The 27,499-nt window shown below is 43.1% G+C and overlaps 1 protein-coding gene across 1 annotated transcript; it reads right to left on the minus strand.

Annotated features, from left to right (window-relative positions):
• Positions 1-25,376, minus strand: LOC104292210 (GON-4-like protein). Its single transcript, XM_009891586.1, has 30 exons — positions 25,343-25,376; positions 24,449-24,645; positions 22,984-23,058; positions 22,587-22,637; positions 22,145-22,195; positions 21,277-21,372; positions 20,930-21,034; positions 19,920-20,090; positions 18,885-19,077; positions 17,630-17,731; positions 16,912-16,952; positions 16,503-16,606; positions 14,786-14,984; positions 13,632-13,718; positions 12,921-13,092; positions 12,065-12,209; positions 11,725-11,875; positions 11,338-11,454; positions 8,544-10,280; positions 7,699-7,942; positions 6,595-6,776; positions 5,874-6,071; positions 5,156-5,299; positions 4,546-4,689; positions 4,103-4,222; positions 3,727-3,840; positions 3,034-3,241; positions 1,310-2,102; positions 758-860; positions 1-150 (listed from the first exon to the last, which is right to left on the minus strand). The coding sequence occupies exons 3-30, from the start codon at positions 23,026-23,028 to the stop codon at positions 1-3; spliced, it is 5,967 nt and encodes a 1,988-aa protein (XP_009889888.1). The 5' UTR covers positions 23,029-23,058; positions 24,449-24,645; positions 25,343-25,376.
• Positions 25,377-27,499: the final 2,123 nt, after the last annotated feature.

Raw genomic sequence — 27,499 nt, forward strand, 5'->3', positions numbered from 1 at the left:
TTAGTCATCAGGCTCGTCCTCAGAAAGCAGAAGATCTTTATCCGACAGCTGGTCTGTGTTACTGGTGCTGGTGGCATCCTCCTCATCTTCAGAGCTGCCATCACAGGATGTGTGAAACAGCCTCATCAGTTCTCTGAACCTGTGGGATACCTGTAAAGAACAAGGGAAAGCCAAGATGACTAGTGACCTAAAAGGTGGTACAAAATGGAAGTTTCCTATTACCATGTTCAGGGTGTTCTGTGCTTCTACATTAAAAAAAAACACCAACCCACAAGCACATTTTATACAAGATTCGGTCATAAAAGGAAAGAGGAATGGAAGAGCATTGGCTCGTTCTGTTTCCTTTGGAAGAACAGTTACGTTCTACTGACTTGCAGGTAGGAAACTGGCAGTTTGGGAAGATTGCGAGGCAGTGCTGTGGGGAAGGTTGAGACAAACCCCAACAGATTCCTTGTGTGCTGAAGCAGAAGGCTGAATACCAAAGTAGCAGCTGCTGAAACAGTTCTGGCACCAAAGATAAGGCTGAAATGTCAATGGGAACGTAAAAGGGACCGTGGCAGTCATGACTTTTGGCTCCACTGGAACAGATTAGTGTTTGGGTTTTTTTCCTGTTTGCAATTAGGATTATTTTTCTCTGATGCAACATTAAATTAAGGTTAGGAGACCAATATGACAGCAAACCTCCACCTTTCCTTCCTTTCCACCCCTTTTCCCTCTCACCGTAGCGGCCGCGAGCTTTCCCACCCCCGCCCCGCACCTCGCTGGCAGTCTTGTTGCCCAGTTTCTGCGAGATGGCATGGAAGGTTTCCAGCTGGGCTCCTTTCTCCTGGCAGGTGGTAAGGATGACTCTGTCAGCCTCCCTGCAAAACAGAACAATAGTTAAAAAGCAGCCGAAAACAAACGCTGACAGACTTCACCACAAGCCCGAGAGACGTCTTCCCGGGTCGGGGTAACAATCACCGAGCAGGTCCAGCAGACTCGTTCCTTTACTGCCACCACCCATCACAAGACGGAGCTCAACGCAGAGCTGCGTTTAGCCTGGTTTTAAGCTTTTTTGAAGGAGAAAAGAAATTCTTTCCCAGCCTGCAGTGCTACAGTAATTACCCCGCCTCGCGCAGACAGTGTTTCTCATAGGACCACGAGGGCAGCTATGAGAGATGGTGGTCAGAGGAAACAAGGCAGGAATATTCAAAGGGGGCAGAAGACATTAGAAAACGGGAATACAAAATAAAGGATACCACATAATATGAAAGCTGAAGGCAAACACTGAATGCACGAAGGATGCAAGACGCAGTTCAGGCAGATATACCTGGTCCAGAGGACAACCTTCTCCCCCGTCGAGCTGACTTTGCTGTTCTTAGCGCACACAGTTGCTTCCGTGACTCGCTGCTGTTGCTGCTCCTCTTCCTTTTGCCCCAGGGAGGCAGTCACCACGCTATATTCTAGCTGCTCAGAATGCGGATGCACCTGGAAGCAGTTGTTTGCATTGGACTTTAATCTGCTCTCAGGAGGATTTTCGGTGCAGCCCGTGTCATCTGTTTCCAAACTGCAGTTATCAGGGGACTGCGCGCTGCGGCCCTTACCCAGTGTTTGTTTTCTACCCGCTGTTACCCAGCCCTGTTTTGCTTCAGGTTTTCCTTCCAGGGGCAAAGGTGGTCCCTCAAATTCTTTCACACCTGATTTTGAAGCATGACCAAAGACAGCAAGCTTGTCTGATGAATCCAAAGCAAGCCCTTTAGTCTGACATAAACTCTTTCCAGAAGAGGAACTACGTCCCGTTACATCTTTTATTGTGGCAGAAGGAGAGGACAGCACCAGATCTCTGCTCAGCCCAAGAGAGGCATCTGCATTCCCTTGCTGCGGCTGGTTTCGTCCCTCGCTCTCTCTTCCCACAGCGCAGGGGCAGTCTTTGGTTTCTTGAGGTAGTTTTAGAGTAGGTTTCTGTAGGTGTGTGCATCTGGGGTCAGTGATGGAAGAGTCGCTGTCCTTCGCAGCATTCACAGCAGCACTGACGCCTGCTTCTTGAACCTGGTTATCGGGCAGCGCGGCTTTTTCGGAAGATGTGTGTCTGCCAGAGGCAATCTTTCCTTCCAGGTGACATCCTGATAAGAAACCCAAACAAGTTTAGACTAGCTGTTAGTAAGAAAAACTTCCGGAGGCTTAAGTTTGTCAGAATTACTTTTTTTTTTTTTTTTAAAATTGCTTTTCTAGAGCATAATACTGTAAATGAGAACACAGTTTGGGAGCAGCTTTGTAATTCTATCTGCAGTTTACCCATCCTTTAATTCAAAGGCGGCACTCTGCAGTCAATTTTATTCACCACTGTGGGTTACAACAACCACCTGCTGTGCACAGAAGTGATGAACACACGGAAAAAGCTGAAGTGCACGGCCCAGAACAAAATTCTCAAGTGAAACACATATTGCTGCTCTCGGCACCCTATTTACACCACCACTATAAACCAGACATCAGGTTGCATTACACTGAAACCACTCTATTTAACCTCTGCGTTGTCTCCAACGCAGCATTAACCGACACACGGCTGCTGGAAGGAGGACAAGATCTCTTTAAGGTTGTTTATCCTGCAATAATCATGTTTCCCCTTGTCTGTACCAGACAACTGAAAAAACAAGTAATGAAGGAGATAATTTAAAAGAAGACAAGAGAGATGGTGACTGTGAACTGCTGTGCTAAAATGAAAACTGGAAAAAAACCACAAAACCAGTATCATGGACTGGTAGTACTGGGAATTGGATTAGTACGCTAGCAAGAGGAGCTTCAATGGAGCTATCATTCTGAAAAGGGGAGACTATTTCTCTAGTCAGGAAAGCTTTTTTTGAAGGGAATGCTCTGGATAGATGCACGTTCAGAGCGTCCAGAGTGGATGAACGCAAGGAAAAAAATGAAAAAAGATGTTTACAGTTCTCATTATCTCAGTAAATTTGCATTAGAAAGTCCTATACCTATTTTCATTTGTGTGAACCAGTTTGGAGATGAATGACATACCTGTCTGTACACAAGACTTTCACGTACCTGAAGCCAGAGAGTCCACTTTCCTGCATACGGCTTTTGTTCTGCTCTGGACATCCTCTCCCTCATCTCTGTTCTCCAGGCTTTCTTCTGCACGTTCCTTAGACATGCCAGAATCCTTCCCTTCGGGCTGAGGACTTGATTCTTGTTGAGCAAGGCTTGCAATCAGCTCTTGAGAATCTTTATTTTTGTAAAATTTGCTTTCACACACCTGCAAATCAATATATAGGCATACAATCAGAGATGTGGTATATCAGCCCAGAGCCAACACTCTGCCCTTTGCTTCCAAAGCATTCCGTGACCCTAGCGAAGGCTGCAGTTTGGCAATGTGCTTGCATTTAGAAAGCTGAATCTTTTTTTATTGTTATGAACAGGCACGGTTCTTTTCGCACAGTGGCCACACAAGCATCTTCCACTAGAAAAGCTTATGCTTAACTCAAAAGTAACACCAAAACTAACACTGTTGAGCACAGTGAGGAGGGGCAGTAGAAAGTGAGCAGGAGACAGACGGGGGAAAGGCCAGGTCGTGCAGTCAGAGCTCCAAGAAGGAGACACTACTGGTCATCTTTAGATTTATTTTCTTCCTCAACACATTATTTTGGAGACACGAGGCTGGACAGATCATCACAACAGGGGGACTCTTGGCAGGACTCTACTTTCCACTCACCACTCCAATGACTTGGCCTATCAACTAACCTTACTACTACAATGGCTGCAGGTCCTCCTTTTGCTTTTCTTTAGCTTGAGATCGCTACTCCCTTCATGGCAGGAACAAGAACATTCCTTCATCCCATCTACCCACTCGACCTCCTGGAAACAGACATACTCCAGCTGACAAACGTGCATGGTACACAAGATGACAGTCAGGGGAAGGTTAACCCCAGAGGGAGCCCAGAAGGGCCGAGTGGCACTCTGCGCACACCTGGAGAGAACTAAAGCAATTACGCTGCTAGCAAGCGAAGCACAGTGGAAACATTTCAATCCCCTTTCTTCACATCTTTTTAGGCTGTTGTCATGTCATGCATTTGCTCAGAGTCAGGACGTGTGGACTCGTGAGATACCCCAGGCCCACCTTGTCATTATTCTGGCCTCCGATCTCTTTCCGCTTCTTATTTTTTGAGGCTGCATGCATCTTGGGTGGTTCATCCTCCTCTTCTACATCCAGCAAAGACACCTCTTCAAACCCATCAAACTACAAAAAAAAAGAAACACAGAAAAACTGCTCTATCACGTCAGCTCTTCAGCGGATCAAACTTCATTTTCCCCCCGAATTTCTGAATATTGAGCTCAGTTCCAGGACATGACAAGTTCAATTATGTTAGAAAAGACATAAACGAAGACATAAGCACTTAAAAAAAAATAATAAATTGAAAAGTTAGCTTCAGTGCACCAACACCTATCCCACCCTGCTGCCTCCTTCTCTCTGGAAACGCAGCCTCAATCTGAGTTCAAGTTCAAACATCTCTAGTATCTCTGCTTTCATCTCCTCTGGTCTTGGGGAAAAGATTGCTCCACCTCATATTCCTTCTCTTCTGTCCAGTTGATCTCCTCAAAGTCTCCCATGCGGCTGGCTGAGGGCCTTAAGTGATCAAAGAAAATGGAGAATTCGTCCTGCAAATGGTCGTGTCCTTTCAACAGTTGCCACATTTGGGTCTTCAGCTGAAAGAGAGAAATCCAGAGAAAAATCAGTGTTTCATTCCACGTCATCACATTCTACTCAGAAGGATTTATCAAATCAAGTAGAACATCAAGGCTTATTAGACCTCCAACCTGGACGTTTACGCTTGCATTAGTACTCCTTCGTCAATATTTTGAGATCATTCCACAACCAACTATCAAATTAGCACAGAAACATCCCTCCGAAGTTCTAGGCAGACTGTAGGAGGCACTAAGCTAAAATTTCACCTGCAAGGTGATAAAAGCAAGGTGGAGGTAGGAGAAAGGAGGCACACATGGCCAGTTAATTGTCAAGCCTCTTGAAGGGGCAGCTTCAATTCTTTACCGTGCCCCACAGAGGGAGATCGCGCTTGGTAAACTCTCAGGGTCTCAAAGAGGAGTGCAGCAGGCTAGCTAATGCCATTCCCGGGGGCTGTGAGAGCACGGAGATGCCTGGATGCCCCATTACCTCTGCAATCTCCTGGGGGAGGCAGTCTGCACAGCTCTGCAGAACTTTGATGATCTTTTGATGGTGGGCAGGATTTTCAGCAAAACAAATCTCCAACTGCCTGAGGAACTTCCGGCTTTTTTCAAATGCTTGCTGCTCTTCAAACTGACCAAAAAGAAAAAGATTCACCCCTCATATTCAAGAATATATTTCCAAGCATCTCTAGTTGGCTTAAGCAAGCTACAAAACGCCTGCCTCGCTGTTTGTTCTCCATTTGTGCTGACACCCATTGCGAAACTGGGAAGAGGTGGAGGAACAGAAACGAGACTTTATATAATCAATACTTACGTGAGCTATAAAGTTTTGCTTCAGCCATACGCACATACGAAGAAAATCCAGAAAGAATATAACGGGTGAGAACCTATGGAAGGCGGATTTGTGAGACAAGTGGAAGGCAGATTTGTGAGACAAGGGAATCATTCCACTTGCTGCACACATTGTCTCTGCTGGCAGGTTCTGCGACGTAGCTGGGAAAGGCAAATTCTCCACAGTAATACTTAGTATGAGACTTAAACCAAATGCCAGACTTTTCCATTCTGATTAATAAAACAGCAAGGTAAGCAAATGATTTACCGTTTGTTTGCCTTTCTTGCCTTAGGAAGAACGCCTTATTCTTTCACTCCCACAAGCGTTCACATTGCCTGCTTAAAATTTGGTCTCCTCCTTTCATTATACCTACCAGGCCACACTCCAAAGCTTGTTCTGGTAAAAGAAAGGCAGCAAAATCTGTGAGCAACTGTGGCCAGTCGTGCAGCAGTTTTTGTAAAGTGGAATAGAGATCCACAGCTGTTCGCTTGTCCGGGCTAATCTCAAACTCATAGATAACGCGCAGAAAGTCTTCGTACTTTCCAGGAACATGCTGCAAGGCTTCACGCACCTGGAAGAAAGCAGCAGACCTTTACAAGACTACATAACATCCAGGAAGAAAACAAGTTAATTTAGTAATCTTTGGTCTCTTGCTACTCAGAATTTACACAGCGCTTCCAGTTTTGTTGAGCCAATTCTCTTCCTTAAAGATAAATTTGAACTGCTCGCAAGAGAGAAGGGAACCAAATCCAAGACTATGAAATTCTGAAATTAAGAGGCCCCATGTAGTGGATTGACTGCAGCCAGCAGCTAAGCGCCCCCCGACAGCCGCTCACTCGCTCCCTGCCTTCCCCAAGCGGGACAGGGGAGGGAAAAGGAAGAGCCAAAGCAGGAAAACTCATAGGTCAAGATAGAGACAGTTTAGTAAGTAAAGGACCACCATAAGGGGTGCTATGAAGAAAGATAACTCCATCCTGGCCAGATCCAGAACACTCAGTCAGAACTGGCAGTTACGTGGCTCAGGCGTCAACCGTGACAGAGGACTCAAAGTGTCCAACGTTCCTATTTCTGGGTTACAACCTGGTCTGGCGTACCCTGGTTAGATAGGCTTGTGCAAATGCCAGATCCTTCTGTTCGCGCAGGGGATCTCGCTCCAGGATGTCTTCATCATACAAGAGGAGCAGTTTAGAAGTATCTTTGCTAGCACGAGCCCGGCCCCTCTTATTTCTGGTCCTGTGGGAGCTCCTGCTCTTCCCAGGGGCTTTCATATTTTCGCCTGTGAAGAAGCACGAAGCAAATTGTACAGGTACTTTTCATACATTCCCTCGGCTGGCAGACAACTACTCCTCTAGACCAATGTTGCAACAGAAAAGTAGGTTTTCAGAGTTAGCGATGAGTTAACTGTTTACGCTCTCCTGTAAGTGTATGAGCAATATGTTTTTCATTAGTCAGGCTGGCTAAGATATTTTAAATTGGCTATTTCTTTTTATACTGTCCAGTGGGAAAAATCTCTGGATACGGCAACAAACCCATGCGAGCTGTTCCTCGGCAAGAATCTGAGAACTAATAGATATATCTCCTGCACACCGGGGCAAAAAAAGCATAGTGGGTGAACAGAGATAAGATACGAGCATCAGAGCTGGCTGTAACACTTGCAAATTATTCTTTGAGCTTATTATTTACATGAATAGAGTTAAGATCACAGATAAATAACTGGTGTCACATAATAGAGAATGAAATAGTGTACTAAGAGTTGCTACATCACGGGTTTTATGTCTTTAGATTAGGAATCTGTTGGTCTGATGGGCTGCTGAAATTCATCTACCACTTGCTGCCTCAACATGACCTTATAACACAACATTCAATTTTGCAAAGGTTTGACTGTTTTATATTGTTCTTATACAGGTATTGGGTATGAGCTGACACAAATCACAAATCTGCAAATTTCTGAAGCACAAATGCATAACAATGGACTGAAGACACTCGGCTCACGTGCACGAGAACAGTCTATGATAAGGACAGTTTTTACAGAATTGTGACTGTGCTGCAAAATTTAATTTCCAGGTGGAAAGCATCACTAAGCTCAATACGGTGAGTGAAATTAAACCCAGACACAGCTTCCCCAGTCTTTTGCTTTTAATGCAGAGAGCACCTCTATTTCCCCATGCCCTGTGTCTAAAGAAACCCACAGAACTTACCTGCTGGCATTCTGTGAGCTTCCACCTGCGGGGCTGTCTTTGTCAAGGTGAAAGCAGATTTAGGTTCCTCAGATACATCCCCACATATTTCATCATCTTTCTGTAAACTCTCCATTCCTTCCCCTTCCTCTTCCTCCTCCTCCTCCGGCTCAGAGTTCTCTTCCTGGGAATTCTCTTCTTCAGAATCTCCTTCTTGGCTTAATCGTCTCTCCGTTGCAAGCCAAGTAAGTTTTTCCATTGTCTCCTTAGAAAGCAACAACAACCAAAAAATGTCACATGGTTTTCTTTCAGTGTTTGCTTTCATGTCATTCAGCGACAAGCTCACTCCATCATAATTCTAACAGCCAATTTCACATATCAACATCTGACCAACTAGAGGATTCTACCGAAGGGACAGAATTCAACAACAACCAGAACTGCCTATTTTTGTATTGCGCACAAAATTAAATTTCAGAATCTGCCACTTATAAAAGCCTTAAGTTAGACGGGAATCCTTAATGATCGTCTTAGTTCTTAAAGGCTTGCTGTAACTGTGACCTGGAAAACAATTCTCACTTAAAGTACTTCTTATTAAAGAACAGCCTCAGCTGAGGAAGTCCTTACAACTCTGCAGCATTTCAATTTGTGTATTTGCAAGATATTCTTTTAGTTTGGACTTAAAATATTCTCAGAAAAAACATAGTGTGCAATTTCTCTGTAAAACAACGCAATACCATGCTATTATATAGTTAACAGTCCATCCTTCCGACTGGATTCAAACGGTGATTTGCCCTGACTCCACTAGGGTGTTTCAGGACACTGACATTTATCATTAGCAAGTTTCTTAAAGTTTTGTTTGCTTTTACCTGAAGTTCTGGCACTGAAAGAATAGATTCTTCTGAGGCTGATGACATTTCTTCCTCCTCATCTTGTGTAAAATCATCAAAGTCGTCTTCCTCCTCTTCCTCTTGCCCTTCTCTCTCTCCTCCAGCTTCAGGGCCAGCTGGTGTCCCAACAGACTGGCCATCTATACTGGATGAATCTTCTGGTCTTCCTAGTGGACTACTAAATTCTGCCTCAACATCTGCTGTACAAGAAAGATTCTTTGGAGACTCACTGCTTACTTGTGGTCCAGCAACACCACCTGCATCCATCTGTTCACCCTGAGGAGACGACTGCAAAGGCCGTCGTTCTTCTTCTCCCTTCTCCTCACACGAAGTATGCTCCTTTTTAATCTCTTTCAGGTCATTTGAACAGGAACACGCAGCCTCCATGTTCAGCTCCTGCCCAAGATCCAGCATGAATTCCTCCTTCACTTCACCACACAAAAGATCCCTCTTCTGCGCTGGATTTACGTCCTTGCTAGCATCATTTGAATCTTCGGGCTCAGTTTTCACTGCTTCATCTGGATCTTCTAAACGAGGCAAAAGGTCCACAGACAACGGCTCTGAAGCATTCTCATCTCCTTCTACCACAGTCCAGCTACAGCAGTCACTCTTATTTACCTTTTCCTGACTGTTGTTATTGGAAGTGGCGGGATTTGTACTACAATCCTTACTGGGGGAGATGGCGGAGCATGAAACGTACAGCTCTGGGGGTTCGACCTTGGGCTCTACCGTGGGATAGGTATTTTTGTTGTTTCCAGCAGGGCAGGAAGGAACCAGATTCAGCTGTTCTTCATTTTCACCAGCAGATGATGCAGAAAGACTAACAGGGTTAGAAGTGACTAACAACGAAGGGATTGAAGAAGTCACTAGAGGCTGATTTAATGGACACGGGAAAGTAGATGGATTTACCAATAAGGTTGTCACTGGAATAGCCTGAGTGCCTCTACCGACTGTTGTATTTATGGGCTGAATCATATTGCAACCATTGCCTATATTAACCACTTTCACTGTGGTAGCAGGTACAGTGAGGATGACAGGAGACGGCTGAATCAGAGGCGAAGTCTTTATCGATGGGGCAGATTTTGTCCCTTTTTTCTTTTGGTAGCCCTTACGAACGCAAGGCTTGCGTATTTTTGCTCCAGCCAAAGCTGGCAACATCAGCTTTGGCTGAAAAGTTACTGGATTTGAGGACAGTAGAGCTGGTGGTACAGCAGCTGAGAAAGCTTGTCTGGAGTCTGAATGCAAAGTGGACAGCACATTCTGAAATTCCACACCATCCCCACTTCCTACCACTGCTGGAACATTCAAAGGCTGCACGCCCGGCACCGTCTGCACGACTGTAGCCGGCTGGATTAGCCGAGGAATCTGAACCATAACTTTGCTGGGAGGAGCTTCTGACTGGGACAACTTCACTGTTTTCTGGATGTTAACAGCGTTGGAACTGGGCTGCAGACAAGGACTCGGTCGAATGAGGACAGGCTTCAGAGCTGAAGACCTCTGTCTCCTCCATGCTCTCCTAGAGAACCGATTGGCAAGGGGCTTTAAGGTCAGTACTAGTCCCTTCGGCATGAGCAGAGGGTATTTTTCATCGTATTCTGTGTCTGAAGTTTCCTTTCCTGTCCCCAAAAAGACAGATTCTGCATCAGGTGAACCTGGCATCTCCCTGGCATCTTCCGCTAATTGCTTCAATTCCCCCTGAATGGAGGGCAAGCTTGCCTAAAGGGAACAAGAGTTCATTAGTCCAGTCCATAGGCTATTCCTCTGTTACCACCTTCAAACAGCACCACAGAAGGTGACAGACAGCAACTTGCCTCTCAAAGTGAAGTGTTTTTTTTTTTTTCTTTATTTTATAGTGCTGTACCTTACTTTATATGAATGAGTTCTACTCCAAAGCCTTCAACAGAATCCGAGAGTCTGACAGAAACAACAGAACTGAACTGCTTTATAATGGTTCCTTTAGTAAACACAAGATTTTGTGGGAAGGAAGCTTCACTGTAACAATGACATACAACGGGCGATTAAGAGAACTGCATTTTATGACATCTAAGTGCAATTCTTTCCTCAGGCACAGTCCTCCTTCCCTGACTCGCAAGCACGGTTACTGCGCCTCCAACTTAGTCCTCCTTGTGCAAAGAGTCTCAGAGAAAGAAGCCTTAAAAAGTGTGAGACATTTGGGTCTAACAAAAATAACAGCCGTACTCCAGGTGAAGATAACCTTAACAAAAGCCACCCCAATCCCCAGCTTTCTTCTTTCCTCCCAGAAAGTGAGGTTTTGAGGGGGAAGGACATGTCCTCTCTCACGACTGCAATACAGTGGGAAAGATGGCAACACTGCTAACCGTAAGGTAAGGGTCAGACTTTGTTAACAAAGCCAAATAACAAAATCAACACATCAAACCAGAGAAATGAGAAAATACACCCACGTAGCAGAACACGGATGTGACAACACACACTGTATGTGCACGGTAACTTCAGTGCTGTGCTGCAGCTGGGCAGACAAGCACCAAGAGCAGGTTGGTAAGCACTACCGTTCTCGCTACGTTTACGAGCCAAGCTCAGGATAACACAGGCTCCCGTGCAATACAACCAGAGTGCCTTTTGACTTCGGCAAAAGTAGGGCTGTAGGCTAACCAAACAACCCACTCCGCACCTAGGCTGTACAGAAAAAGAAAGAAAGAAAAAACCCAAACGAAAAAAAAAAAACAACTCAAAGAAATCAACCAACCACCACCACCACACCCCCCTGCGCTGGATGAAGAACAGCAGAAACTACCTTCAGCCAAAACGGCAGGCGATGTTCCTCTCTCTCCACAGGTGGCTTCCACTCATTAGGCTGGATTTCCTCACAGCACTTGAACAGAATGGGCAACTGTTTTGTCTTTTTATAGTACTACGTGGAGACAGGAGAGAATGCAAGACAAGATGACTGTGGTCAGGTCACCTGTCCAGTAACTGCTGGGATGTAGGATAAGGACTGTGCTCTGTAAAAGCATTCATGTGAATAAAGCGATTCTCATCACTACTACTTTAATAAGGCACTACACACAGAACCATTAAAAAAGAATAATAAAGGCTGAACAAGAGCTCACAGCACATCTCTCCTTGTGTAACAAACACAAATCCGAAAAAGACCAAATCACAATCTGAATGCATCACTTACTCTGATGATATTATCAGGGGCTCGGTTCATATTCAGATTCTTGATTCGCACTGTAAGCTGGTGGGCAGTTTTTGTTGGCAAGAGATACTTGCTGATCAAAGGCTTTGGGAACTCTGTCCCTTCAAAATGTTTCAAACCTAAAGCTAATAAACTGAAGAAGGAAGGAAGAAGGGAGGGAGGGGGAAAAAAAAAAGAAAGTCTTTTAGACAGTACAGCAGATTGCTATTTGGATGTGCTGTTGTACAATACACAGATATCCTGAAAGTTTGCATCCTAGAAATTCTCTTTAACAAGTAAGTCTCATTTGCATGCATTTCATTCAATAATTCTAAGCACCTACTTGTCCTCTGCCTTGGTGAAGATAATCTTGTCCCGGGGAGGGTTTGCTTTCAAGGAACATATTGGCAGTAACTCTGGATACATGAAGACTCTCCTTGTTGCCAAAATCCAGGCCACTTGCTTCGGCAAACACGGAAATTCATTGCCTGTGAAAAGAATTGACAGATAAGGATAGACATATACATGGACAAATAATGTTTTTTTATAAGCGACTTCTTGGAAACACTGTTTCTTTTACTCCCTTCACTGCAAAGAGACAAGACTTTTCCCCTGGTTTTTAGAACTTGCATATTTTCTAGTTTTTGCTCTTAATTTTACATCAGCAAAAGGTAAAATTATTTTCCCCTTCCATCTTTTCTTTTGCTCTATAATGAAAAAGCACTTTTAAAAAGGTCTGTTTATTTCAAGTGAGTTCACTCTCTAGGTAGCAGAAAAATCACAAACTAAATATTTGAAACCCAACAGTTTGGAGCTTTTTTTTTTTTTTTTTCCTACTAAAATACTCCAATGAAGTGACTATTTCCTTGATGTGTGTTAACCAACACATTTGGAGTAATTCTTTCCAGTTTCATAGTTTCTTGATGGACTTCTGCAGCTCAAACCATCAATGCAGAACAATAAATGGCAGGGTTGTGATGTCAAACAAAAGTCAACAGCTCATATAACATGCTTTACTGTGTTGTAAGTTTAAGCTGCCAAAAGGTAGTCAATAAAGCGGAAAGTTTTATCTTAAAAAAACCCTCAAAAGATTAAAAAAATAAACAAACTCGTTCCAAACAGCAGCCTGAACCGTATCTCATCGCATGAGAACTCCCACTGCCAACACCTTCCCACCTCTCGTCCCTTCTACTACATACCACTCTTCTTCACGGCTTTGCGAGGGCTCCAGTCCACCTGGACTTGGGCATGAAAATCTTCAATGAGCTGCAGTGCTCCCTTCAAGTTACACGGCTGGAACATCGTTTGAAACTTAGGATTGAACGACTGACGAAGGAGCGTAGAGCTTCGAGCAAAGTTACCAAGCTCGCTCTGCAGAGTCAAACACAGAAAAAGCTAAGAGAACACACCTTCAAATGGAAGGTGACAAATACACGCAATGCAATAATGCAAAAAATAAAAGCTGGTGAAGTGAGAGCCATAAAAAAAAAGTAGAGTGCTACAGGTCTTATTTTTGAGCATTACAAATCTAGGAACAATCAGAGGAAAATTTTTAATTTTTTTTTTTTTTTTTTTTTTAATTCCCCCACTTTCCAGAACCTTCCAAGGTCACAGAATGCTCACTAATTACAGAAGCTGTATTTTTCAAACTTTGTTTGCAGTATTTCCAAGAAAAGAATAAAAAAATTTCAAAGACATGCCAATTCAAAGCACTGTTATTAGTCAGCGCAATGTGAATTATTTCTCCAAGTACTAGCACGTTCGTAGTAGGCTAACGACATCATTGCCTTATTGAGTGGCAGTCTCTCTCAATTTAATGGGATCAGTTAAATCAATTACGCTCTCTGAATATCTCCAATGACCAGCAATCATTAAAATTCACGTAGCTCTGATTTTAGACATATCCTTACCAAAAACATCCTGGTAGTACTGGCCTCTGAACTTAAAGCAGGGTTGGAACTTGCGAGAAGATGGATTTGAGTCAGAAGCTGAACATGCTTGAAGAATAAAATCAGACAAATGGGTATTTTCAGTGGATCAGAAATCCAAGAAACTGGAAAGCATAAGTATAGAGGCACAAGAAATATCTCCTGAGCACCCCAAAAATCACATTCTGACTTCAAAAAACCTTTTAAGCATAGAAAACTGAGGGGAAACTTTAATATCCACTGGCAGGAAGTTTATTACCCAGATTTTGAACACATCATCTAAGTCTTAGGGCAATTTCCTAGCTTTTGTGCCAAAGTCTCGTAACGTAACAATCAATACGGAAAGGACATTTTTTTCCTAATTAAGTACTTAAGTATTTCTTCAGAAACAAGGGCTTTAACTATCAGAACTCCCCATATGCACATGAACATCATACACCTTGCTTTGCAGCTGAAAAATTAAAAAGGCCATTTACTCTACACATCTAATGCAAGATCCATTCCTTTAGCTTGTGTTTCAGAGGTCTGTGTCCTCTCCTTGCTGCCACAGACCGAGACATGACCCTGTATGAGGTACGCAGAGTAATAAAAATTTACTCAGCACGACTTGTATCAAGATCACACAAAACCAGTGCACTTTGACATCAAGTTGACGATAAGTTACAAGCTTTGAGAAGTCCTCTTGAACTTTGTATGGATATGGACAGCTTCTCATCTGTGCTACTGACAGCTCTTCAAATGTTCAAACTGAATTTCCACACAGTTTTGCATGGTAGGAGGAGGAAAAAAAGAAACCAAACTACATCAAGAGTAATACTCTTAGAAAGTAATAAAGAAGTTGGTGAAAACAGAGGAGTTTGACAGGTTGCAGTCAGAATTCAAACACGGCCAAGACAGCTACCTCACATGAGAACAATATAGATGCCAAGAAATAAGCTCTACTTTGCACATTCAATTCAAATTGTCTTTCAGTGTGGAATGAGGAATGTAAACATCACCCATTAAAGCTCCAGCTTCAAATGTAGCTTTTTCAATGAATTTCTTCACGGAAGAAAGCATGCTGTACCATTGGCTTCCCTGCTCCCCAGAGTATACAGCAAATATTCGCGAGGTCAGAGCAGGTAACACTTTATTACCTGCTGCATTTGCTGCTGGAGCCTCTTTCTTTGCATACTGTCCAGAACAAGGCTCTGGAGAGGCTTCTCATTTTGAGGTTTTGATTTTTCTATCTCTTGAGGTGGCTTGATCGAGGACTTCTTCATTCTCAACTGCTCAAGCTGTTCCTTCACTGTCCGGTGTTGTTCATTCAGTAAATTGGCCAGAGGCTCTTCAAATCTGTTGGAGATCAGGCAGACAGAAATAAACATATGATTTAATAACCATTCATATTTATTAAAATATTTTACTCTGTATCTGGGACGCGCAGTTTAAGAACTATCATCCCTGTACCACTCAATACTCTGACAGTATACTTCAACTGGAGAACAGAGCTATTGATCATAGAATCACAGAATGGTTTAGGTTGGAAATACAACTAGCCATTGTCAAAGACAAATGCATACAAATAAGAGAGCGCATAAAGTTTCCCTGCTTTCAGTCTGTAGCTGGTTTAAGCATTGCTGCGCTCCCCTCTGGTACGGCTCATCCCAGAGAGAGTATCAAGAAACTCCAGCCTTTGTTTTAGCTCCTTTCCCAAACAGATACAGCTTGATCTCGAGCTGATCTGCCCCATAAACAAGGAGACACCATTCTTACCGCAGTTCACAGATCTGATCTAGCCAGATCACACACTAGCCAGCTTCTGTAATTAGTTAAACAGAGCAGTAGCATTACACAGAAAGAAACACTTTCGACCCTTTCCTCTTCAAGGTACTGTTTCAAGTATAATCCACACCAAAAATAATCAAAAGTCAATTTCCAAACTTTATAGACATTTCAGACCTAGGCCTCAGCTATCTTATGCAGCCTTTTCCCTTAGAAAAGGCCACCATTACATCCAAGCCACTTACTTAAAAGGTAAGGTGACACAGTCAAAACCAGCTCCTCATGCGTTCCTCGTCATCCAAAAAAAAAAATATGTAAGGGCAGTAAATGATCTTCACCCCTCCCCTTAACAACAAGGCACAAGAATTAAGAGAGCTAGAGGAGCTATCGCTTTGAGGTTGGGACCTTCTTCGCACAGGTCCTACAGAGCTTTGATCACATAGGCAGCATCACCCCAGTACCCACTGTTTGTCTACCCATCGCTTTGAAGTATGATCACCAGTCACGCAATATCCTGCTCCACGGAACTATTGTTAGTTTAACAGCTGAAGTAAGTGACTTAGCTGGTAGTGAAGTGATTTTTTCAGAAGAATTAGTCTAATAAAGGCGGGATATGTGGACAGACTTGAGAAATAAACACAATTTAAATACAGAGGATCGTTATCATGGAGACTAAAGCAGCAGGAACAGAATCCTCCACTAAAGATGCTGCCTTGTTGGAAAAGATCAGCCTTCTGAAAGACCTCGGCTGTTTTCAGCTATGATACAGAACAGCCAGCACCCATCTTTTAGTGCAGCCATTCTTGCTGTCTCTTTCCGAACAGTTACATTTTCATTGTTGTCATCATCTTCTTCAGATGCTTCACGATCAGTAAAGTGAAAGGTGGCAGAGAGAAAAAAGAGGGTCAAGTTAAATGTTCAGTCTCATAAATAAAAATGGCTCAGAGCTTTCAGAACAGTGACCTGTGCTGAAAAAGCATTATTTCTTTGGTGGCTGGCATAGCACAGCTGCAAGTAACCATAGGCTTTTCATTGAAACAGAGTAGTAGTTATTTTTTTAATTTTACAACCATAATCAAATGATCATACCTAAGTGCTTGTGGTGTATTAAAATTTGGCCGTGACTCAGTAACATTATCTTCGTCTTCTGGACCTTCATCTTCCATGTTCGAGAAACCCATCTCGTCCTGAAACTGACAGCAAACGTGTAGCAACAGTCAGGAATAGAAAGCTCGAGCAGTACAGTTACCACCAACTGTCTTTAGCTAATAAAGCTCATGATGATCCTCTTAGCATGGACATTCATCTCTGCATGGGCTTAAGGAAGTTCCTACATACGTTCCTTCCCAAGGCTAAAAACTACACTTTTATGGTAGGGTGCTTTGCACATGGTCAGAACTAAGCATCTTACAGAGACCACCCCTTCACGGCTTTAGAGATTTCACGTCAGATCTAAGAAAGCTCTGTTCTTCAGTGCTATACCCAGTGTATCACTTACTGTCTCAAAGAGCTCCTCCATCAGTTCGTTCACTTCCTTTTCTGCAAGTAAAATTAAAAAGAAGTATGAAAGTTCCTTTTCCAAGAAGCATTTAGCAACCCTGTCATGGTATCAGGTCATTTAAGGACTCTCTCTTGCAAAGGGAAACCCTCTGCTTGCAAAGAGAGGATCAAGAAGGAAAGGCCCCTGGTATTATACCCCTTTTTAATGCTGGGCCCCAAAAAACTTCCGCTGAGACTGTTTTGATTCAAAAATATCATACAAAAACTAATGTTCAGAATTAAATTTAAAGTTACGTTAACCGGTAGTAAGACCTAAACCAAGCGTGCTTTATTGAGAAGATGAGAAGTGGTATGTATGTTTATAAAACTAACTCGAAGATCGTAAGGACCCGGAGAAAATTTCATTACATTCAAGTCATTAGGCAAGCATTCAACTCTGATTCGGCTGAAGCTTTATGAAAGACTGTACTATCAGATAAGTATTATTCTTTAGTCTTGGCTAAGGAATAAAGGTGCATCTGATAGCACAGCAGCTCTGGCTAGATCCTCTCATGCATTCACCAACAGCCAACTTTGCAAAGATTTTGCAGCGTAGGCCAATTAAAACAAATCTGCATACTTCCTTGAACGGCTTTAGAAAAGCAACAAAACACTCACTTTTCAAAATGAATTACTAATCTTAACAAGAAAGGAGGTGGGACTGCCAAAAAACTTACTGGTAATTCTCACAGCACGATCATTTCTGAAGTCTTCTGTATCTGGTTCATCCAGGTCTTCCAGGAAGTTGTACTCCGGGTCATCATCATCATCTGCTTCATCTAAAAAGAAGCACGTTTTGAAACGTCATTACCCTGCCCCAAGACCAATTAGATGGCAGGAGCAGAAGCACTTTGTTTCCTGCCTGACCTGGCGCAAAGAGGGCTAGGATTACTGCTTGAAATTAACAGTATCTTCCTTTTTACGGAAGCAGTATCATCTTTTCAGCTGGGGTTGTTCAGCCTGGAGAGAAGGAGGCTGAGGGAAGACCTTACTGCTCTCTGCAACTACCTGAAAGGAGGCTGTAGCGAGGGGGGATTTGGTCTCTTCTCCTGAGCAACAGGTGATGGGACAAGAGGAAACCGCCTCAAGTTGTGCCAGGGGCGGTTTAGGATGGAGATTAGGAGAAATTTCTTCACCGATAGGGTTGTCAAGCGTTGGAACAGGCTGCCCAGGGAAGTGGGGAGGTGTTTAATCACCATCCCTGGACGTGTTTAAAAGATGGGTGGACGTGGTGCTGAGGGACATGGTTTAGTGGTGGTTTGGCAGTATTACGTTAACAGTTGGACTCGATCTTAAAGGTCCCTTCCAACCTAGGCAATTCTACGATTTTGTGATTGAAACTGAGCCACAAACACCCTTATTTGCAGCCATTTCCATTTAGAAAAGCTACATTTATCCTTTGTGATCTGAGTTCCAGCTAAATTTAGGAAGAGCGAAGTAGTATTATTTCAATTTGTGTTTTATATTCAATTTGCACAACTGTAAGCAACTGGTAAATTCAGGACAAAACAAAGTCAAGCCCCAAAGCTTGTTCTGTTTTCTTCTCAGAGAATAAAATAGTTGTTTCTACCAAAACAAATTATGTCCCTAACAAGGAGCATGACACATTCAGATAGATTCAGGTATATCAATGCTACCAGCTTCGTGACACAGCACAATGGATTAAGGGCTGAAACAAACAACTTTTGGTTATGGTTGCCAGTGACTGCCCCTGCTGGCTAGTAAACATTTACAAGTGAAACACCTGAAGTTTAAAAACCCTCACAAATGTCCACAGAGAAGATAAGCCGATGGCATGAAAAACACATGCAAGTTACTAAACAAGACAATGGCTACAGCCAAGAACATCACGTATGAACAGAAAGAAAAAGCCCCAGGCTTTCAGTGTAATGCCCAATTCCAGCGAACAACAACAAAACATCTGTCATATACCTTCATTCTCCACATCGTCATTCATGAGTCCTCCAAGCCACCTTTTCCATTCTTCATCATCTGCAGTATTGGGATCATACATATCGGGCGTGATATCTGGGGCTCGGAGCTCAGCCTCCAGCTGACCAAGAGGAACATCCTTCAGTGGTCTCTTAGACCGGGTTCGGAAGGCGATGAGGCTGTCTTCCAGAGACTGAAAGGTGAAGAAAAACGCACAATGGGATTACAACCTTTCTGCTTTTCTGTTTCTGGGGCAGCAAGGTTTTCAGCCCAGCCAAAAGAGTCCAATACCAAAACCAGTAGATTCCTGCCACAAAGAATCATTTACTTCGGTAGTCCAAGAAAGCTGATGTTCCATCGATCTCATTATTAAGCTGTTATTCTTTATAAATATATTACTGTTCATTTATCTCCTGTGAAACTCTTATCTGCTACTGAGGAAGCAATCTCCACTTGCAATATTTGATTCTTTCACATATGTTTTACTCTGTTTGCCCTCTTCACTATCTGAAATTCATCTTGAGCAGCAGTACAGGACTGTACCTTCCTGACTCCTCACCCTTGCACAGTAACACAGATCAGGAACATTTTTCTCATTATTAATATGGAACAGTGGTTCTCTTTATAACCAAGCTTCCTTAGCTGTTACCAGTATACTTGCCTGCAAAACACAGCTAAGCTGATAGGGTATCTTCCAAAAGGAAAACTATTTTCATTAGTTACGTAAATGGCATAGAATTACATTTAACAGTCTAAACAACGGCAGTGAGAGACTTATGAGCATAAATAGAAAGTGTAGTTGCGATACAAGAAACAAAATATATGTCATTAACAACTCTTTACTAACAGCTACCTCTATTCTCTCACAGACCTAGCGTCCTACACACTATGGAGATTCAACCTATTATTTAAAGTTACAAACGGAGAGCAGAATGCCGTAAAGGTAATAGCAGAGAACACCAGAAAGCTACCTCCTTTCTAACAAGTTTTATTCAAACTAAAACCACACTATCATAGCATCCCCAAAACCAGTACCTGGTAAGAATCCATGCATACTGGGCTTGAAGCCAATTCTTCATCCACCGCATGCAGCTTCTCCATGAACGTGCTGTCTTTGCTTTGCTTTGGTTTTGGAGGTGGTGGAGGTCCCATGGGAACTACTTCAGCGCTAATATGTCTAACAACAGGTGTAGTAACCTTCTCCATCTAATTAAAAAGGCCTTTGTGTTAAAAGGTTTTATTTAGAACATAAATTTCCAAGGACAGAATAAGTCTCTTTCTGCTTGACCAGAGTCTAGCACAACAGAAACAAGAGAAACGCTTCACAGAAGGAAATGGATTCTTCATACTACGCTCGCTTTCATTTTCAGAAAGTACAAATAAGTTTACTATGCAAAAGACTTGCAGGAAAGGAGACATTTGGAAGATGTGAGTATCAGTCTCACATCTGATAAATGCTGATAAACCTGAACACTAGTAATTGTGGCACGCTCCCAACCCTCCCAAAAACAAACCCATGGTGTGTGGAATGTGGAAATATCAATACATTCTTGCTCTTTCCCCAATTCCAGTGTCAGTGGTCAGTTCTCACAGTCAGTTTCTCATTATTGTCTGCTGATACTCAGGTCTTATCACACTGCACATACTCCTCCAACTGATTTGAGAGGGTGTGCAGTCAACACAAATACCTTTATGCTGTTATCAAATCACTTTCTCCTCCTAAGCCAAGCACAGAAAGCAATTCTCCTGCACTGCTCTCAAAAATAATCAGAAAAATAAACATTATGTGAAGAATAGCCAACTGTTTCCATTGCCAGTGCTTTTTTTTAAGTACTTGTGTTTATTCTAGGCTAAGCTCTTTCTGCAAGCGTTGTACTTCCCTGCTTACGCAGGAACCATTGCAGTGGGACCCTGAAGCCACATAGCACCTCTAATGTCACCATGACTTTGAGCAATAATATGCATTTTTGCTTTTACATTAATAATTTAGGAATAATGACGGAAAGCTGTTTCTACAGAAAGCAAAAACTCTCTTGCAAGTTTACCTCGCAGAGTGTCCCTCCCTCCTCATCAGATGATCGCCTTGTCCTAGATCGCTTTGCTCCCCGAGGAGAAGAAGCAGTGCTCTCTACATCACTTTCCAGCAAGCTCTATAGTGCAAAAGATGCAGAATGCAACCGAACAATCAGGCCACAAATAAACACTGCTTCAATTAATATTCCAAAGACTCTTTCTAGCCAAACGAATAATACAACATTGAAGAAAGTTTAGTAGACCGTTCGGGACAACTTACGAGTTTTCATGGGTTAAAATAAAGGGAGCATTCTACTGCCGCAATTATGGGGACTAGTCCATGCCGAACAGAACAGATCTTTGTACAAGCTGCATTTACCTCTTCTGCAGTCTCGTCCTCATCCTCATCATCAGGCTGGTATTCTTCATCAGATGAATCATCTTCCTCAAGAGGAATGTCCACAAACTGAGGAGGCTGCAACAGAAGAGAAGGTCACAACTTTTTACAGGCAAGATAAAGAGTTGCACTCTAATGGTGCACTATCAGATGAAGGATTTCTAAGTGAGGAAATACCCTGAAGCTCAGAAAGGAAGGAGACTACTGAAATAGGCTGAAGAAACCAAAGAAATTGCTTTACCAGTCTTACTTTAGTAAAGTAAGTGGTTTGAAAAAGTGCAAGGGTGCGCACAAATGATTTAGCGTTTATATGGTGGAAACACTACATGAGCAGACATTATCTCAAAGACACGTTTCTCTTACTGGAATGGCCTTTCACTCCTGCTACATTGCTGAATCCTGCCTACACCTAGGTAACAAATCTTTTGGAGCAAGCAGAGCTCCAAAAAAAAAAAAAAAATTGAGATCCAGGCTGTATTTCCAGGTAGTCCTGCAACAGTCCCAGGAAGAAGCACCTCGCAGCATGAGCCCTGAGCAGTGGCATTCACTGTCAGGAGTTCCACTCATGCTGCAGAACCAGCATGAGAAGCCAGACCATGAAGACATCCCTACGGCGTGTCATCACTTCATCATCTTCGGTCTTCCCTTGAAGGCAGCTCTTTTGGGCTCCCTGTGCACCTGCTGCTACGTTAACTGCCTCGTCCTGCCTTGCATACCCTGTTTGCAATGCTCCTGGTCACCAGTGCTCCCAACATGCTGGACAGGAGCCTGCCCCACCCCTCCAAAAGATCCCTGGCTCAGCAGGGTGCCTCTAGTACGGTCTCCAATTTGCCAGCAGTAGTTCACCTACCTTCACCTCATTTGCCTTCTTAATTGGCGAAATGTTCCATGTTGGAATCACCTAAAGATAGCAAAACCACTTTAAGTATCTCTGAAAAGGAAGGTGTTGCACAGCTTAGACAATCAATCAAATGCGTACTTGAGCTCGAGGCCTTGTTCTCCAAAGCAGGCAAGTAACAGCAGACTTCAAACAAAGGCTTTCTAAACTGCCCAGGTGATCTCTACAGGCAACAACTTTAGTAGAATTGATACTGTCAGTTTGCTGCATTTTCTAACTCTGACCTGGTTCTATTCTGCTCATCTAAAATTAATTCCTTTTTACACTGTTTCAACTTAATTTTTAATTATAAGAATAAATCACAAAACCACGCTTTAGACTTTGTTTAGAAGACTCAACAATTAAAACCATTTGGGTAGGGGGAGGGTGCAAAAGCAAAAGCAGATGTACTTACTACTCCTTTCTCCACAACTTCCTTCAGTTTGGAACGAGTCATTTTGGGCTCCTGAGAGTTTAAAACAAGACAACAGCAACCTATTCAGCTATTTTCATTAACTGCAAACTTTTCCCCAGCAACTCTTTACTACAGGACTTTTCTCTTTATTAAAACTTATTAAAATTTTAGACACGATCAGAGTGACATCAAAAACAACCCCTCATAATTCTGTTTCATAATTTACACTCACACGCAGACACTACTCGCTTCATCCGGGTGGCAAATCTGGTAACGAAACTATTCACCTATTCTACCTACTCTCCCCATACCTCATCGTGGACCAAGAAGAGAGACTAGTGAAGGTATCGTGCATTTGGAGCAACTGAAAAACCTAATTGAAAAGCTTTTTACTTACAAACAAAGGTATATCTTCTGTCTCGCTGATGGCTGCTTTCATCATGGCAACCACATGCTCATTTGTGATCACCTCCTACAGGAACACACAAAAAAGTATCCTTTACATTCTGTTTGTTAAAAAGAAACGGACTTAAGGTTAAAATAAACTAGTTAGAAACATGAGGGAGAAATAGTCATTGTATAACATACTTTGTAATTACACTATATTTAAAAATATTGTTCAGTGATTGGACAAGAAAATATAAAATAAGCACAGCAGCGATAAAAACATTTGCACTACATTCTCTGTGAATGCTCCATGGAATAAATTTCCAGCAGAAGGAAAGAAAATAGTTAAAACACGCCAGTTTCCCTTCCCTCCTGTCATGTAATCAGTAAAACGTGCTGATCCCAGCCACATGAGAAACGCAGCTATGAAGCTGCAACAGAAAACTCAAATCCTTAAGCACACACAGGCTTCCAAAGTAGTAAAGGTCCAAGTCTCTCCAGAAAGTATGTAATAATCCACTCTTTGAAACGTTGTGCTACATCATTTCAGAAAACATTGTATATCCTTAAGAGAAACAGGGGAAGGCAGAAGAGACCCAGTATCCATGACTACATTTCCTGAATGCCACCATATGGTTCCAGGGGAGGTAGGCGACTGAGATATTTACAGCCCTTCCACGGTGCCACGTGACAGAGAAAGACAGTCATGTATGGCACTTGCACAAAATCAGCTGCTGAATCTGCCCGACAGAATCACAGCAGTCTCCAGTTTGTTTCCCACAGGGATGGTAAAAAGGGAAAATATCTGAGATCACCTGGATTAAACCAACAGTAGCTGCCAGGGGGGAAAGAACAATTTTTGATCCTGTGGAAAAATAAATGCTATTGCTCTCCAGACCATGCTCACGGGATAAACTGAATTCTATAACTAATATAGGTATAGAATTCAAATTTCACTACACAGCTGTCACAGCACAGATATTCTTCTCGTAGTTCCTTTCTAACTGGAAGTTGTGTGATGGTCTAAAAGGTTGGCTGGGGTCGTTAACCAAGAGTAATACATTTCTGTCAGCACCACTAGAATTCCATCAGGACTTTGTCGTGAAACACTTCACTCAAAACAAGAAACAGCGAGTTCACAGTCTACATCTCCTCACCGAGAACCAGAAGCATGCATTTTAGTTCAATTACTCCTGCTACTGCAGTACAGTAAAGCAGACCCATTAGCCATTGTAAACAAATGGAAGTCAGGGATCAATACCTACTAAGAAAGCCAGGTCCAGGTAATTTATCCGTACACCACATGATTCTCTCTTTACAGCTTTTTATAGGAGAGATTAGGACATGGGTGCCTACCAAGCCTTCCTTGTTCATGAAATCAAGCGCTATCATTAGTACTATACCCAAGTCTAGACTGCGCTTTCTGAAAAAGCCGGGCGCTTCTCCGTTGCCTGTCAGAGTCCCACCGCACTCACATGCAGGATGTTTCGCACATTGACAACTGTCAGGTTATGTTGTTTAGCTCCATCTTCTAAGGTGCGATCAAGGGTATCATCTAGCTTGATGTCGCAAGACAAAGATCCCTCCTCTTCTTGACTTCTCCCTTCTCTTTTCCGTTTGGTTGCCTTCCTCCTCCTCTTCCTTCTCTCAATATCCTCTCCATCTTGCTCCTCTGAAAATTAATAAAAATTGAGTAAAAATAATCAGATACTTCACATCCAGCACATTCTGACAGTATGAGTTTAAAAAAAAAAAGAAAAAAAAGCTAGAATTCTGCAGACACTGAAGTGGCAGCAGCTTTCCAACAGCTGATAAGAAGATCACCCGAGTGAAAACGGCTATAAGAACTAGAAACAGCCTTTTGAATAATGGATTCAAATCTGCAGGACCTGAGCGAGTCACATTAGCCAAGCAAATAAAGGTTATGTATTTGCCATCTCTACAAGACTGATTTTACAGAATGGTCTCTGCAGCCTTTTTACGTCTTTTCCAGAAGGAGGTATTTTAAGTATTCCGTTGAGATTAAAACAGTTGCAAAACTTCAGGCACCACACAGCAAGAGCACATTACAGTTTCCGGGACTTAAAGTGTTTCCCAAGCAGTGCTGTTTTGCTGACTCAGGGAAACAAAAGAATCATAACTTCCTCTAAAGGAAAGCAGCGTTTTTAGCAACCAAAACCTGCAGAGATCAGTTCCAGCAAGTTTCACTTGGATACCTGTAGTTTATTTTGTCACTGAATTACAGAGCTCAAGATGAAAAATACAAAAAATGTTGCACCTAAACAGCCCCTGCCGTGGTGGTGTACACAATTCCAGAGCTCTGCGTCTACTGTATCAAGTCACAGGTCTGTTCCTTGCACAAAGCTTACCCAATGGAATAAACAGCCCCAAATCCTCATTTTCCTCATCAGTCTGCTGGGGCCACTCACCAGCTCTGGTGTTCTTCAGTGGCTTCATCACAGTAGGACTTCTAACAGCCAGCTGCGAAGAACTTCTCACTGGAGACTCCTGCACTGCAGACTGGTTTTCAGTCAGATATGGATCTCTCTGCGAATTCACTTCCACCTCTGTATACAGCTTAGGTGTTTTCCCTGCAAACAGTACACACTAAATTGTAGTCAGATATGCCATATGGACGCGGCTGAGCAAGGTTAAGAGGCTGCTGTAACTACAAAAGCTTATCACGAGCCATTCCAATCTGTTAAATCAACTGCACAAGTCTAACCTAGCCTGTGAAAGCAATCCAGGTACACCGAACACCGCAGCAGCAGTCCCATCCCGCTGGAAATAAATCCAGGTGAAGATTCCCACCTCCGGCTATCCACTCCTGCTCCCTCCACTAACAGTTTTGCACAGCTATGCTCAAAACTGTTCCTGTCACATGATCCAGTCGTAAAAAAATGATGATCTGTTTCAAACACAGTTGTACTCCCTGTTGTATAAATGCAACTGCAACAACAGAAATAAACAGCCAGGCGCAGGCACTCCTTCACCCAGACGGGTTATTCGCAGCTAGAACATCCCAGCTGACTGCAACCTTAGGACGCAGCTTCACAGCCACCTTGGGCCAACTTAAACCCCCCCCCCTGCTGACAGGGGTGGCTACATACCCTTCCTAGGACTCTGCGCAGTCCGAGAAGTTACGCAGGCCTAGAAAACAACTGCGAACTGACCCCTGTTCCACTCCCCTTTCTCCCAACACAAAACCAGCTGTTGGTCAAATCAGCGAGCTCGCCACCGCAGCACGAGAACCAGAGACAACCCTTTTCACGAGGAACAGAGGAAGCCCTGTCCCTTTTTGCTGCCACCTGTAGTTAGACGGGCTTACAATGACTATTAAAAAACCTGAAGTTTCACAAACACCTTAAGCCAGTATGAAAACACATTGCCACCCAACAAAACCAGTTTCTTGACACCGCAGTAGCTGCTGCTCTGGGCTGGCACAGCTATTTGTGTAGCTGCACTGAAAGTCCCATCAGGGAGTTGATCCAGACAGAGAGGAAAAACCACCCCCACACACTCTTTTTTTTTTTTTTTTTTCCAATATCAATTCTCATTGAGCTCAGAGACAAAGATGCACGCCAGGAAAAGAGAAAAAGAATAGGACAGGCAATTTGGGGAAAGGGGGAACAACCACTTATTTCAGTAGACTTAAAAGATGACCAGAGATACAAACCAGGCATCGCTTTGACGGTGAATACCTCTCGTCTCCCTCCCAAACTCACACATCATGCTTTCACTCAGTGAACCTCAGAGCAAGCAAGGTTCACCTGGGCTTTTTAAGCAAATTTCCAAAATACCTGTGTCCCATTTCTAACTTGGTATTTACACAAGCTCTACTCGCATCAGCTCTGGCAAAGGATCACAGTAGAGCCCCCGGATCTACAAATGCCCCTCTAGACTACTTTTCTGAATGCTTGAAAGAATTATCTTCTGAGAATGAAAGCAAATGTGGACAAAAACCCCTCAGAAAACCAGTATTTTTGGAAGCAGCAGTTCGCCCTTTTGCCAGTCTCACAACTCACTAGTCAAACATTCGTTTTTAAAAACTACGCACGAGATGGGTGTTCCAAATTGAAGTCTGGATTTACAAAGACTAGCTGAAAGCAACATAACCTGCCCCATGTAAAACTTGTGAAACGTGTCCATGGAAGTTACTGTTAGGACTGATCGCTGATGGATGTTGGTCCGTAAAAGATTAGACATAAAGGCAAGATTGGGAAAATGTGTGCAAGTTTGTAACACTGGGTATTTCAGGTTGGAAATTTGTAGGGGGTAAAAAACCAACCCCAACTTTTAAAGCGCTTAGTGTTCGGCAGCAGTAGAGGCAAGCGGCTTCAGTTCTGCATTCGTTTTCTAATGGTTTAAGGGTTAAGGGTTTTAACCCCCAAACTTTGCGAACGAGATGCCTGCTAACCTGGAATACTTCAGAGAAAAAGAAAACACACCACCAAAAGCCAGGCACCCAAAGGAAACGCTTTATACAAACACGCCCAGGAGGGCTCCCGGCGCCGGCCCCGGCGAGG

This window comes from Charadrius vociferus, unplaced genomic scaffold (assembly GCF_000708025.1).
Source record: "Charadrius vociferus isolate BGI_N301 unplaced genomic scaffold, ASM70802v2 scaffold900, whole genome shotgun sequence".
Classification (NCBI taxonomy): domain Eukaryota; kingdom Metazoa; phylum Chordata; class Aves; order Charadriiformes; family Charadriidae; genus Charadrius; species Charadrius vociferus.

Excerpts from the sequence above, each read along its gene's own strand:
- LOC104292210 (XM_009891586.1), bottom strand. The coding sequence starts at position 23,028 with ATGATGAAAGCAGCCATCAGCGAGACAGAAGATATACCTTTGTTT. Across the intron at positions 22,638-22,983 it reads CAGAAGATATACCTTTGTTT|GAGCCCAAAATGACTCGTTC; the intron begins GTAAGTAAAAAG and ends TTAAACTCTCAG. Across the intron at positions 16,607-16,911 it reads TGGAGGAGCTCTTTGAGACA|TTTCAGGACGAGATGGGTTT; the intron begins GTAAGTGATACA and ends GTTTGCTGTCAG.